A 15,745-nucleotide genomic window follows, 5' to 3' on the forward strand; every position below is an offset into this window, starting at 1 on the left:
TTCAGGATAAGCCAGGCTTTTTGTGCGGGTGGCAAGAGGTCTTAGGTTTTATGGCAGCTCATCTTGTTTTGTTTAAGTCCCCAGATTCCCAATCCATTCCATACCACCTGTAGCCACTATTTTAGTGGAGTCCTTGATCCAAGCTAAAGAACTTTCTCTGCAGCTTCTCCTACCCCATGATGAGTGAGGGCTGGTCAGTTCCTGGCTTTCTATATTGAAAGTATGAACTAATTTTTCCAAACAAGTATTATTGTGCATGGTGGTAAGTTATGATTATGTGTATACTTCAGGAACAAATAGGTGATAGATAAGGCTTTGAGTACTTGCCTGAGAATATAAAAACTGCATTGTCTCCATGCATTCCAATCTTTAGGAACTTGATTTTATCAAGTTTGGACCTGATTTTATGGAATTTTTAATGTTTGAATTGATTTAACCAAAGGAACCATGGAAGCAACATAATGAAAATATGCACATTTTGTTTTGCTATAAAAATACACTTATTGGTTATATATTTACTATTTTACCAGTACTACAAATTGGGAGGTAATGAAAACAGAACACTCAGTGAGTTATCTAAAATATACTATTCGTTACTTTGTACTGAGGATACAGTTGTAACCAGATCTTAACTGTAAGTTTCTACTGAGGTAACAGAAATTTCAAAGCAGGTCTTCAAGGACAGGTTAGATAATGAGATTCTTCATCAGAGATACAAAACAGTCAGGAAGGAGACGATCCAGTGAGATGACTTTGGAGAGAGCTAATAATATGTTTGTCTCATACCTCCAGTCTCAGAGTACCTGCGTTTCACCTCCAGGCTATTGAGGGAGATTAAATAGACTCATTTGTAGCACTTACTGTTCCTCCAGGGGGTTGGTATCTGACTCCTGCCTAAGGAATCTAGAGTGAGAAACAAGGTGTGTTATTGGTGGGCAAGTGATGGCTGCTTTCAGTGGCCCGCACTCCTGCATGGTGTCAGGTCAGAGGACCTGTGATGACTCCTGCCATGCACATGTGGACCACATATGAGAGAAAGCCAGCATGGGGTCAGCTTTTGTCCCTGTGGCTGGCAAAGGAAGAAGTCAGGAACAGCAGATAGTGAAATGGGGGATGGAGGGAGCGAAAGAGAGAGAAGTTGGCCATACTTCCTTCCTGGTTTTAGATGTCCCATTTGTAGGGGGTCCCTGGGTGTGAGGTGTTTGTGTGTGGGGCCTTATTCTTGAATAAGGATTAGGGTGTTAGTTACTACAGGAATTGGACATTGCATGTTTCTGGATCAAGCTTGTATTTTGCAACAAAGAAAACATAAAACCTTACGTGAACTAAAAGTGGTCAAAATAGTTTTGAGATTACCTCATATTTGAGGTTGCCAGGAGCAGGAGAAGGATTAGCCCCACCGAATAAATTTAAAAGGAGAAAGGGACAAAAAATAAAATTGCATTTAAGATACAGTTGTTTAAGTTACCAGTTATATGATGTAACATATGAGTCACAGATGCACAACCAAATGAGAATACTGTAGGTCAAGGCATGTCTATGAAAGATTTCATAAAATATTTGGGGAGTTGATCCTTAGGAAAAAGGAAACTATGCAACTGTGTGGCAGGAGTATGTGGCCTGTTTCTGCAGCAGCTTTACAATCTTTACAATCTTTACAACTGGGCTGTTTACAAAGATGCATGCCATGTCCAAAGCAGGAATTAGTGTAGGGTTTTTATTTGAGGAGGGGAGGGGTGCTTTGCTCCTGAGAGTTGGTTATGCCAGGAATAACTACTCCTCTTATACATAAATCAAGGTTGTTATTCCAAATTGTGACCGATGAGATTCAGGTTTTCTAAGGACATTTGCAAAGAAGCAATATGTTTAAGTTAAATTTGAATGTGCTTTCTGCACTGTTCTGCACAAAGGTTGTACTACTGACGCCCTGTGGGTGGCTGTGCACTTTGAATTTCCAGGACTGGATTTGTGCTTTGTTCTCCATTTTTCCTTGCCTTGTCCCCTTTGTGAGTAGAAGCAGGAGTTTCTGTGAAGTCTGCTTGTAGGTGATGTCTGTGCTCAAAGGAGATAATATTTTTCTGTGTGAATCTGGTCTGTGTGGCCAGCAAGTCAATGACATATGGCCCATCCTTTCCAGGCTTATGTTAAAGACCTGAAGTGAAAACGAATTGCACAGAATGTCAGTTGCTCTATGAAAGAAAATGAAAAGCTAAAATATTACTTCAGAAGAATATGCCACTTGAAATTATAGGGTTTTTTTTTTTTTTTCTTTAAAGATAATCCTCTTAAGGCTGATAGTTTGACAACTTGAGGCATTTGGTTTCCGGGACACATCTGCAGAAATTTCCTTCAAATTGTCAGAGTGGTGGAGAGTACTTTCCTTCTGCTGAGAACCACAGTGTCATGACATACTCTAATCAAGTATGTCATTGCCAAGGTTCTGGATTTCTAAAACATGGGGCGTGATCTGACACTCAGTGCCCTGAGCTGGATTCTGAGTCTGGGCTTTGGGGCAAATAATCAAGTAGGATCAAACCAGCTGGAAGAGCCTGCTCAAAGGGCTCCCAACTGACTCTGCGTACAGTGTGAGCTAAAGGAAGTTGTATGCGTTAGAGAAGGTATTCTCCTTTGTTCCTGGGACAGCCCACAGTATGGGCAGCAGATCAAAGATTCCTACATAGACTTTAACATACACACAGAATGTCTTCTTTTACCATGTATCTAATACTACATGCCACCTTCAATAGAAATAACCAGGCTTCATAGCCCCCCGCCCTGTCCTTACTGCCAGATTCTTAGAATACTATAATAAGCACTAGTGGTACAGCGCTCTATAAAACAGACTCTACTGTGGAGGAGGTAGACCTCCTTTTAAAGTATTTAAAAATACTTTAAATCCAAATTTTGTCTTTAAGAATAAATAATCACTAAATGATTCACAGATTTACCCTTAAAGCTTCAGTTAATGCCAGAGCTTTGCTTAATTTTGCTATTTTTTAAAGTTTTCATCTCTTTAGTCAGTTGATTTGGAGAAGGCAATGGCAACCCACTCCAGTATTCTTGCCTGGAAAATCTCATGGACGGAGGAGCCTGGTAGGCAGCAGTCTGTAAGCTGCCATCCATGGAGTCAGACACGACTGAGTGACTTCACTTTCACTTTTCACTTTCATGCATTGGAGAAGGAAGTGGCAACCCACTCCAGTGTTCTTGCCTGAGAATCCCAGGGACGGGGGAGCCTGGTGGGCTGCCGTCTATGGGGTCATACAGAGTCGGACACGACTGAAGTGACTTAGCAGCAGCAGCAGCAGTCACTTGATTAAAAGATTATTATCATGGTGGATAGTATCTATAATTAGGTATAATCAGAATCCCTGTAGTCAAGTGAGATATTTTCTATAGAGATGCAACAAATCCAAAATTTTCTCCTTGGTCAAAAGTTTCATTATCCTATCTGAAACTAATATAAATCCCAGAGTTGTGACTTAATTCAACAGATATTCCCTGGCCACCTACTCTGGGCCAGACACAGCAGGGTTGCAGCAATGAGCAAGACCCTCCTCCCCCGACTCCAGCTCTCAGGGAGCTTGTGACTAGTACATCCTGGGTGGACCCATAGCAGATGACGTGGGGACACTTCACTGTTCCATCACTCAGGGTCCTACCATGCCCTCGGTGAAAAATGTAAGGCCAGTGACACATGGTACTCTTATTAGAAAAGAAATAGATGGCAAGATTATTTATCTGCGTTCAAGGGAGAATTTTCATAAAGAATTCATGGTAAGAGATGAAAGAGGTAAGATTTAAATAGAAAAAATGACTAAGGAGCTTAGAGAAGAAGGAGATTAGAGGAAAAAAAAGCAGAGCAAGAATTAGGTACTTATATTGTTTCCTCTTTGTCACAGAGGGGAGTATCTGGGAGCCACACTTTTAAAAGTTTTCATTTGGAAAATGGGAGGGAGGATCAGAATAAAGAGATGGGGAGGTTTCCAGAGAAATGAGGTCAAGGATGAAAGTTGAAATAAGACATTAAATATCTAAAGCCAATGTGGGAGTAAAAAAATAGATCATCTATATTCCCGTGTACCTAGAATGCAGGTATAGACAGCTGTCAATACTCATGTTTCTTTATGATTCTTTTCCACTTTTTCTAAACAAATTTTCTTCTTAACTTCATCAGTGGGCCACAGCACATTTAGACAGTTCTTCATGACTTTTTCACTATTGTTTCCCAAGACAGCAGTGGACAAAACAGTATTGTAATATGGCCTCAAAACTTCCTCAGATCAACATCTACCAACCTAATGCAAGCATTCCATCTCAGATGATAGCTCCTTAGTTTCCTGAATTGCATTGTGTAGCTTGGCTTTCATTTCATTTCATTGGCACAGAATGCTGTGTAAGATCAATTCTGTCACCCCACTCCAGTACTCTTGCCTGGAAACTCCCATGGACGGAGGAGCCTGGTAGGCTGCAGTCCATGGGGTTGCTAAGAGTCTGACACGACTGAGTGACTTCACTTTCACACATTGGAGAAGGAAATGGCAGCCCACTCCAGTGTTCTTGCCTGGAGAATCCCAGGGATGGCGGAGCCCAATGGGCTGCCTTCTATGGGGTCGCACAGAGTCGGATACGACTGAAGCGACTTAGCAGCAGCAGCAGCAGCAACTCTTAAGAATAATAATAGTCAGAAGAACACTGACATGTGCCACAGTTTTCAGATAGGGAGGCTTGAGATACTTTTTGAGACTCCAAGTTCCTGCTGTTAGCCTTGAAGTTAATTCATGATGGAGGTTTAATAGAGTTCTACTGGATTTATAGCACTCTACTCATGGAAATCCATGTTTACATGTACTTACAGTTCAGATAAGAGAAAAACCCTACTTTCCCTTGAGTAGGGCAGTGGACTAGCATGAATCTCCCTACAGAGTAACCATAAACGTGAAACCAGACAGACCCTGTGCTGACTTGGTATCATTTTTACAGGGTTTTAATCGCTCCCTGAGTTGTAAAAGACAATCTGAACACAGCTCTGATTTCAGGGATACTTAGAAGGATTAACAACCACAACTGTGATGACAGTATTATAGGAAAACAAACTGTGCTAGACCGAGCAATGTTTATGGGGTTTGGAGGTAATCGTCGTAAAACTGCAAAAGACTGCAGAGGTTCAGGGAAAATGTGTGAGTGTCTTGGAAACCAGGCCTCTGGTTCCTGTCCTACCACTGACCTGACAGTTTGACAACTGTGCCTCAGTTTCTCTATCTAGAAGATGGAAGAGAAGAATAGTTGCCTTGGTATTTGCCTCCCAGATATGTATGAATTTGATGAAATGATACATGAAATGTGTACTCGATTATGGCAAGCTCAACTATTTCCGATTGCTTCAAGTCAATAATTTAAAGTCAATTTTAAAAAACATTTTTAAGCATTATTTTGAGCATTTTAAAAAAGATATTACTTGATGTGAACCATTTTTAACGTCTTTATTGAATTTGTTGCAATATTGCCTGTTTCATGTTTTGGTTTCTTGGCCCCAAGGCATGTGAATATCCCCTACCAGGGATTGAACCCACACCCCCTGCATTGGAAGGCAAAGTCTTAACCATTGGACCACCAGGGAAGTTCCAGTTTTGAGTACTGTAAACACTATATTCAAAAGAATCCACTCAGTAAGAATTTCCCAACATATAATATACTAGTAAAATACTGTATATCAGTGGCTCCACTGGAAGTAAGATTTAAAAACAGGAAGGAAAGCAGCATATGGTCAGGGGAGTGTGGAACCTTGTTTCCAGGGTCACTTATATCACAGACTGCACAATATTTGACATATAGTTTTCACTCAGTTCCTACCTGAGGAAATAAACCAAGAGTTAAATTATTAAAATATATATCTGCATTTAAAAAATAACCACTGTACAGAAAGCAAAAATAAACGGCTCAGGACTTCCCTGGTGATCCATGGTTTAAACTCCGTGCTTCCACTACAGAGGGCATGGGTTTGATCCTTGATCAGGGAACTAAGATCCTGCCATGCTATGTGGCACAGATGAAAAAGAAAAACTAGCTCAAATAAAATAGTGTTTCTTTCATATAATGCTTGCATATGACTTTCCTTTTTCTCTTTCAGTGCAAACACTTACTAGAAAGCAGGGGGTTGTAAAGGTTGAACCACAGGATATTGGCTAATGGCTGTTTCACACACTTTAACCTGATGTAAAGATTGAGAAGAACTGGTGAGCAATCCCCAGGCACATTAGGGTTGAAGGAATCATATAAAAGACAGCTTGGAACTCCAGAGTTCCTTCAAGTCCAGATCACCTCAAGGCTCAGATATTGAAATGTCTCAAAGATGTGATGGTGTTTGCCAATACTGAGCAGAGGATTGCTGGAATGGAAGGCAGACTATCTAGTCCCTCTCTTTAACCTACTCTATTCTAGGTAAACACATGTAAACAAGTAAACTGAAGTAGCTATTGGGCTAATCAAGAACTGTGGATCCATGTGGACAAGTTTCCTGCGCAAACCATGGTCAGTCTGTACTCTGCCTTCCAAAGCTGTAGTGTCAGTTTCATTGAGGTCAGGTGACCTAAGGACTGAATTAAGCAAACTTACATTCCTTACAATGAAATTCCAATAAATCATCTGAACCCAACAGTCTTACCTGCTGGTTTGATCTGACATCACTGAAATTCATCTTTTTTCCCAAGTCTAGAATCACCGCATTCTTAGTTTCACGGATGTAATCATCATTCACTGGGTGGGAAGACTTCGTATTTTTCTTCATTAGTCCCTGGGATGGCCTGTAAAATTAATTCACCCCTAAGTCACTCATGAAAAGCCCTGGTCAGGGTACAAAGGCCTAGGAATCAGAATGGTTGGAATGACAACCATACACCAGGAGTCCTCAAGCACTTATGTAGGGCCTCTTGTATGCAAAAGTTGAGCACTGAGCAAAGAATCTGTATATAGAGGTGTTTTCAGTATTTAAATTATAAAAATATATTTAAAATGCATGCGTGCTAAGTCACTTCAGTCATGTCTGATTCTTTATGACCCCATAGACTGTATCCCTCCAGGCTCTTCTGTCCATGGGATTCTCGGGGCAGGAATACTGGAGTGGGTTGCCATGCCCTCTTCCAGGGGATCTTCCCAACCCAGGGATCGAACCTGGGTCTCCTGCATTCAGGTGGATTCTTTACCATCTGAGCCACCAGGGAAATGATAGTGATAATATAGGATAAATGATAGTGATAACTGAGAGGCCTATCCTAGACTGAGCTATTTTCATGCAGACCCCTTCTTAAATGACATCTTTTACATCAAGAAACCTCGTGAGGGACTTCCCTGGTGGTCCACTTGTTAAGACTTAGCCTTCCAATGCAGAAGGTGGGGGTTCAATCCCTGGTCAGAGAGCTAAGATCCCACATGCCTTTTGGCCCAAAATCCAAAACATAAAATAGAAGCAATGTTGTGACAAATTCAATAAAGACTCAAATCTTGAGATACTTACATGGATGGTGCGCTTTTAGGCAGCCCCATGGCATTGGTGGGTGGGATGGCAGGGAGAGAAGGCAGAACGGAGCTGAGGAAAGCCACTGGGTTCTGAATCCGGCTGGTGGGAGAGACAGGAGCTGGGGACACACAGCGGGGCTGAAACTGGTTTCCGCTGGAGATGGAAAACGTGAGTGGCAGTTGCGCTGGCTCTGTTGGACCTGGAGTGGGGAGTGGCTCGTTTTGGATGGAGGCCCCTCCTAGAGATTTGGTTTGAGCCGAGGGGTGAGTAACTAAGAGGCTTTCTTTGCTCACTGTCCTCTGCATGGCTTGAGGAGTGCTGCTCAGGGTGAACACTGGAGAGCTGGAAGGGGACACGGAGGCCACAGTGGTACTTGTAGAGGGGAAGAAGTGCTTTGGCCGGGCCAGGCTGAATGTCTGTGATGGTGGGGCCTTCGCATGCTTGCTGGACACTGTCACTGCTGGAAGAGTGGTGGAGTTCAAAACACTCATGTTGAAAGGAAACTCTTTAGGAGATGAAGGAGATGGGTTTTGCAACTGATGTTGTTCCAGTAAAACTTGATTGTGAAGCTGTTGTAGCTGACTGGAGTCGCTGCACACAAAACAAGAGTAGGGGGAGAGAAGAGAAACTGTCACCATCGCCTCACCCGTCAGAAAGTGCCCAGACAGGCTCTTTATCGTTCAGTTGGTCAAAAGTTCTTTCAGTAACCAGAATGAACTTTTTGGTCAACCCAGTATCTGCTAAAAACGCACAGCCAGAGTGGCCAGCAATCAGCCAATCAGTGTCTTGTGAGTTCTCTCCTTCTTTCCAGATCTGTTTGATTGCCAGGAAGAAGAGAAAGGCCACCACAATGCACAACTCCACGAGGCATCATTTATTGACATTTTGTCCTTTGTGTTGTGACCTTGGAGTTGGGCAATGCAGAGCCCCATTTTAGAATGTTTATAAATTAGGAAGAAGAAATAGAAACAGTGGTCCTCTTGTTGGGAGTGCTCAAAGTTCTGAGATGAGTAGATAGTATCTGGGTTAGGGGTAGGCCATAAAATTAAAAGACGCTCCTTGGAAGAAAAGTTATGACCAACCTAGAGAGCATATTAAAAAGCAGAGACATTACTTTGCCAACAAAGGTCCATCTAGTCAAAGCTATGCTTTTTCCGGTAGTCACATATGGATATGAGAGTTGGACTACAAAGAAAGCTGAGCACCGAAGAATTGATGCTTCTGAACTGTGATGCTGGAGAAGACTCTTGAGAGTCCCTTGGACTGCAAGGAGATCCAACCAGTCCATCCTAAAGGAAATCAATCCTGAATATTCATTGGAGGGACTGATGCTGAAGCTGAAACTCCAATACTTTGGCCACCTGATGGGAAGAACTGACTCATTTGAAAAGACCCTGATGCTGGGAAAGATTGAAGGCGGGAGGAGAAGGGGACGACAGAGGATGAGATGGCTGGATGACATCACTGACCCGATGGACGTGAGTTTGAGTAAATTCTGGGAGTTGGTGATGGACAGGGAGGCCTGGTGTGCTGCAGTCCATGGGGTTGCAAAGAGTCAGACACGAGTGAGTGACTGAACTGAACTGAACTAGGGTTAGGGTTAGGGTTGCGCTTCTGGACAGAAGGTGTTGAGCTACACACTAATGTTAGTTACTAACACTAAAGAGGGCTGAGTTCCCCCCAAAATGTGCTAGATTTGTCACTATGCTTCATTTTAGAGCAAACCTTAGCAAAGCAGCAGGATATGTCTTGGTGTTTCTCATCTTCTTCTAGCAACAAAGCTTTATAGATAAGGTAACCATATGTTTTGATGCATTCTAGACCATCCTCCTTTATGCCTGTTTTCCTGCCATAATTACTGTTGGTGCTCTTTCGCTCTCAAAAATGTCATGGTTTCAATGCTAGATTATATGGTCACCATAATTATAAATGTTGCCTTAGACTTGGCTTATGCCTAAAAAAAGGAAGATGATCAAGCTGGGAGTACTTTCTCTATTTAAAGGAATCTGACTCACAGAATTGTTGTATGATTTGCCTTAAGTCCCACAGTCTAATACTTTCTCTTAAAATAGTTAATTATTTTTTAATAAAGAAAATGGAAAATGTCTAAATACTATACATGCATCAAGTTGTCAGGGCTGTCAAGTTTTGCTGTTTAGGAGACTCTTCTCTTGAGTAAATAACCATAGGAGAAGCCACAAGTGAGACCAGAGTGCTTCAACCACCATGGTTTTATGGTCTCTGAAAGTATGCCTGGAACATAGAAGATGATCTGCTGAACATGAGATCTATTAAAAATGAAAGGTTCTACATTTTCATACCATCGGGAAAGTCAACACCAACAATACCAAGTCAGGGGCTTGTCTGGAGGCTCAGTGGTAAAGAATCCTCCTGCTGATGCAGGAGACATGGATTCGATCTCTGATCTGGGAGGATTCCATATGCTGTGGAGCAACTAAACTCGTGGGCAGCAACTACTGAGCCTGTGCTGTGGATCCCGGAGCCACAGCTGCTGCAGCCTGTGTGTCTCAGAGCCAGTGCTCTGCAACAACAACAAAAGCCCCACCCCACCCTTCCCGCAGTGAGAAGCCTGTGCAGGGCAGCTAGAGAAAAGCCTGCACACCAGCAAAGACCCAGTACAATAAAAACTAAATAATAAATAAAACTATATATTTTTTTAAAAAGATCAAGTCAGAAGGTTCTCCAAACCTTGGTTTAAAAAAATCCTTGGATTTTAAGGCATTTTCCCTTCCCTTTGTTGACATTTCTGATACACAATATATGGAAAAGTAACTTCACAAAGTAAAGACCAATCTCTACTTTCATTAAAGTACTTTCTCCTGTCAAATGCTACATACTGTATGATTCTTTGTTAAACTATGAAAATTCTCATCTTGGATTAAACTAAGAATTTAGAAGTACTAGCCCTACTTGGCGGAGAAGGCAATGGCACCCCACTCCAGTACTCTTGCCTGGAAAATCCCATGGATGGAGGAGCCTGGTGGGCTGCAGTCCATGGGGTCGCTAAGAGTCAGACACGACTGAGCGACTTCACTTTCACTTTTCACTTTCATGCATTGGAGAAGGAAATGGCAACCCACTCCAGTGTTCTTGCCTGGAGAATCCCAGGGATGGGGGAGCCTGGTGGGCTGCCATCTATAGGGTCGCACAGAGTTGGACACGACTGAAGCGACTTAGCAGCAGCAGCAGCCCTACTTGGCAGAGTAAGTTTCTTCCCCCCTTTTAGAAGTAAGTATTTAAGCTGAGAGAATAAAGTAAAATTAATTAAACCTTTTTATTTTATTTAGCAATCAAAAGTAGTAGAAATATCTTTCTTAAATATCCTTAGAAACATTATTTCTGCTGGTGTTAAACTTTCCCAATGGCATGAAAATATAAGACCTTTACAATTTTAGTGGATCTCATAATTGGCTGGTCCCATTCTGTGAATGCTATAGCATAAAAACAATGTTGTGTGATTTTTAGGACAGGTTTGTATTGTGTTCTTGAGTAAATTTTAATCTGATGATGCAGAAATATTTTCTTGTGGTTTGGAAGTCAAAAAAGTAGTATATGAAAACTAAGTGATCTTAGAAAGCTAGGGATGAAAAAAAGGGGCCAGGAAGTCACTTGATATTGATTGATTCTGATTTTCTATTAGCTCCCATTGAATGAAAACCAAGAACTAGCTTTTAAGTCAGGCTTTAAATAGCATCTTGGCCCTTATAATTTAATGCAGTATATTGGAGGGTCACAAGCCTTAAACATAATGATATATGAGATACAGCATCAAATTGTTTTGATTATCTAAGATTCTAGAAGAATTCATTTGAGAATAATGTGTCTTTTTGATTGATAGGCTTCCCTGATGGCTCAGATGATAAAGAATCTGCTGCAATGCAGGAGACCTCGGTTTGATCCCTGGGTCAGGAAGGTCCTCTGGAGAAGGGAATTGCAACCCACTCCAGTATTTTTGCCTGGAGAGTCCCATGGACAGAGGAGCCTGGCGGGCTACAGTCCATGGTGTCACAAAGAGTTGGACATGACTTTTTTTCTCCAAATGTTACCAAGCTCTATCTTGTTTCAGAAGGGATTTAAAACACCTGTTTCAATTTGCTTATTCATTACAACAGGGCAAGGTGTCAATTCTAGTAGTCAACAAACTTTTATTGAATCTTCTGTATGTTTACTTTGCTAGGTGCTATAGGATATACAAATATGCCTCAGACAGTGTGAACTATTCAGGGCTTAAAAAAATCTTTCTGTATATATGCATGTAACACAAATAATGAGTGGTTATTTACAGATAACATATTTGTTGTTGTCATTCAATTTAGTTATTGAATTTACTATTTAATAATGATACACGTTGCAGTGAAAGAAGAAAGGAAAAGTTAATTACAAAGTATACAAAACCCTGAACAACCTCTCTAATTCAAAATAACAGCCTATCATAAATTGCTATACGCTCAGCTGTTCACATCTTGTTGCTGTGAGGATTTCTGAAATCAGGGTTATACCCAAGCTTTCTTTCTGTAGATTATCAACTCTCTCGGGTTATCTGAAAATATCTTTTCTTTTGTCACAACTTAGTTAAAGCTTAATGCTCAAGAATATGGCCTCTGCAGAAAGACTTAGATCCTAATCCTGGCTCTGCTGCTGATTATGTGTGTGGTTTTGGGTGGTTTCTAGGTTTTTTCGACCCCGATTTCTTCATAAGTAAAATAGGAGTAAGTAATTTCTCTTCACATTGTTGTGAGAATTGGTAGATGAATCACCTAAATCAGTTGAGTGATCAACCAATTGTGGCTATTATATTTTTCAGTTTCTGAACTACAGATACCAATTTTAAGATTTGTAAGAATGAACATGGGTTTCAAAAATGTTAAGATTGCTTCTTATTGTGGTTCTGGAATATGAAAGAATTTCTTGGGGATCTTAAGTGGTTGAGATAAAATGTCAAGGCTTCATGACAAGCACTGCAGAACAAACTTGGGCTATTGTATCAAGTACCTTTGAAAGCAGTTTTGGCGACAGCAACTGGGGTGGTGTGATCTGGAGCCAGCTCTCATTGGCTCTGGAGAGAAGACTGTGCACACCTCATCCCAATTCCCAGTTCAATGATCTTTCTTTAGTAACCTGAAATCATTCCTGGTGGGAGGAAATTGGCAAGTGCTGCAAGTCAGGGCTTCCCTGCCTCTGTTGGTAGTTAAACCATTTGCCAGTGCACCACTGATTAAGATAACTAATTCTGGGTAAACATGTCCCTGCAATCAGATTTAGCTGTGGTTTTAGCAGTGGTAATCATGCTGGCTGTGCAGAGAGTATAAAAGGTAAACAAACCTCACTAATTTAGGCACCACTGGCTAGAGAGTCAAATGGCCTGGGAAAGGATCCAGGCATAGTTTTTAAGTGTAGGTGAATTGTTCTTAAACTTCAGCGAGCTTCAGAATCCTCTGTTGGGCTTGTTAAAAAGATAGATTTCTGGGTCCCACCCCCAGGGTTTCTGGTTCAATAGGTCTTAGTGGAATACTAGAGCCTGTATTTCTATCAGGCCCCAAGGGGACGCCAGTGCTTTGAATAGCAGGCCTCTAGGTGATTCTTGCCTGCATCCAAGACTGAGAACCACTGCTCTAGAGAAACACTTGTCCCCAAAGCATACGTTTTCCCAGTACATTCTCATTTTGTCTCTGTCATTTTATCCACTTTAAATGTTTATTCTTGTTTTTCTGGCCATGGAGGAATGTGTATATGGGGCTGGGTGGGGTGACAAAGGGTTGTAAGTCAGGTTCACCAACTTTTACACTTGTAGTTTCCAACTGGCTGTACCTAGGAATAATCTGTGGAGAGATTATGATTCGGCTGGGGTGCAAGGCATAAATATTTTTCAGAAGCCCTACATTTTATTCTAGGGTGTAGCCAGGATGAAGAATCACTTCTTTAGATAGCTTAATATTCAAGTTGAAATTTTCAAAGTCTAAATTATCTAGGTTTTGATGATAGTGTTTAAAAATGACAGCTTCCCTTTGCAGTTTTAAGATCTATAAGAATTCTATTTTCTATATGAATGGCAAATTGAAGAACAAGCAGAAAATGGTATCCTCAAGATTACTGAGTCAATATGTTTTAATGTAAAACCTAAAAGATTAACATCAATAAGGTTAAAACCAGTAAGAAAGTGTGTAAGCATGTGGATTCACAAAGGGAGTATGTGTGTGTATGAGAGAGAGAGAGGGAGGAAGGAAAAATGGAGGAAGCGGGGAGCATCCACGTGCATATTTTTGTCTCTAATACAAAATTTAAGGAAGGCAAAACATATTAAAGAATTATATAGTGCTGAGGACTGGATTTTTAGAGGGCGTCACTATATAACTTAGTAGAATTTTTATATTCATTGAAAATTTCATGTGGTAGCTTACTGCTGGCTGGCTACTTAATTCTCCCCTTTGTGAAGGGATTGGTTTTACTCCTGGAGCCAACCTGTGCAGCTAAAGACTACACTTCCCAGCTTCCTTTATTGTTAGTATGCCATGTGACTAAGTTCCAGTGAAATATAAGCAGATGATTTGGAGTGAGTCCTTAGAAGACTCCTTTAAAAGACAGTAATATCATGCCTTCTACCCATTTGTTCTTTCTGCTGCTTGAAATGCAGACGTGATGACCAGACCATCCATCTTGGACCATGAGGGTTCTTGGAGAAGAAGCCAGTGCTAAAATGGCAGAGCAGAAGATAAAAGACTGGCTTCTTAATGACTATAGAGCCCTGATAACAGCCCCAGCAGCTCCTCTAATTCCTTTATTTCATAGAAAAATAAACCCTCATGTATTTAACCCACTGTTACTTTGGACTTTCTGCAACATGAAGGTAAATCTAATAGTAAGAGGAGTCTCTACACAATGCAAATGGATTGTCTGGGGTTACCTGTTCCCACAACTCGCTTCTCTGAGAACTGCCTTCACACACAGTTGTGATTTGATCCATTTGACTCTTCTTCCCTGTAAACCTAAATCCTCTGCACCTGGCAAGGATGAGCTAATTGGTATTTGGAATAGAGCTGCTGAGAATGATGTAGTCAGCAGTGAAAAGAAAGTGAAAGTGACAGTCCCTCAGTGGTGTCCGACTCTTTGAGACCCCATGGACTATAGAGTCCATGGAATTCTCCAGGCCAGAATACTGGAGTGGATAGCCTTTCCGTTCTCCAGGGGATCTTCCCAACGCCCCAGGATTGAACCCAGGCCTCCTGCATTGCAGGCAGATTCTTTACCAGCTGAGCCACAAGGGAAGCCTAGTTAACAGTGGAACTTGACACAAATCGTGAAAGGACATGTCATTATGGGCCAGATATGAGTTGATGAGGCTTCCAAGAGAGAGGAGAGGAGAGGATATGCAAAAAGGAAGCAAGGGGGTGCTCCACGGAGCATGAACAGCAGATAGAAGCCGGACTGACCATGTATGTGATCCTAGCTCCTAATGAGAGAGTCAGTTCCTAGGCAGGTTGATAAGAAGTCCGGGGTCCCTGAGGAGGAGGGAGAGGGATCTGGGGCTCTTGAGGAGGAGATAAGGGTCTGGAATTCTCAAGGAGGAAAAAAGGACAAATGTCTTTTTTTTTTCCTCTACATTCCTTAGTTTTAGTCTCATAAAATATTTGTTTCTTTAAGCCCAGAACTGATGATTACACAACAAAGAACTCAGTTTAAACTCTGTACTAAGGATTATATAACAACAATGTATCCTGTTTGAGGACAGTTTCTCCTTGAAAACCTTCTGACTAATCCTGTTATTTTAGAATGTTTATTATGGGAGTGGGTCTGGTAAGATCTTTCTATTGTTAGTTCTAATCCTGTCATCTTAAAAAGTAAATTGTGGGAGTGGGCCTAGTAAGATCTTTACAACTTTGAGACATCCTTTTGATTTACTATAATAACCAATTGAAAAAGTATATAACTCCTTTGCTAACACTAGCGAGGGGGGTGCTCTCCATCTCCCTTCTGATGTCTATGTCAGAAGCTTTCTCTGTCCCTTTTTCACTTTAATAAAACTCTGCTACACGAAAGCTCTTGAGTGATCAAGCCTGGTCCCTGGTCCCAAAGCTAAATCTTTGGAGATCACAAATCCGACATTGTTCACCGTAAGCTATCACTAACTCCCTACTCTCCTTCTCTGTGCAGGGCCTGGCTGTGTTTTGTTTCCCATTTCTGCTTATATCCCTACAATAACCTCTTCCCTTC

At 41.4% G+C, this 15,745-nt stretch overlaps 1 protein-coding gene across 4 annotated transcripts in view; it reads right to left on the minus strand.

Annotated features, from left to right (window-relative positions):
• Positions 1-15,745, minus strand: part of MYPN (myopalladin) — an 89,656-nt gene that overhangs the window by 18,510 nt on the left and 55,401 nt on the right. For all 4 annotated transcript variants that reach the window (XM_040242219.1, XM_040242217.1, XM_040242218.1 and 1 more), the window contains 2 exons: positions 7,514-8,107; positions 6,665-6,803 (listed from right to left, as the gene is read on the minus strand). In XM_040242219.1, the coding sequence (XP_040098153.1) occupies positions 6,665-6,803; positions 7,514-8,107 (733 nt within the window). The remainder of the gene's footprint in view (positions 1-6,664; positions 6,804-7,513; positions 8,108-15,745) is intronic.

This window comes from Oryx dammah, unplaced genomic scaffold (genome assembly GCF_014754425.2).
Source record: "Oryx dammah isolate SB20612 unplaced genomic scaffold, SCBI_Odam_1.1 HiC_scaffold_6, whole genome shotgun sequence".
Classification (NCBI taxonomy): Eukaryota; Metazoa; Chordata; class Mammalia; order Artiodactyla; family Bovidae; genus Oryx; species Oryx dammah.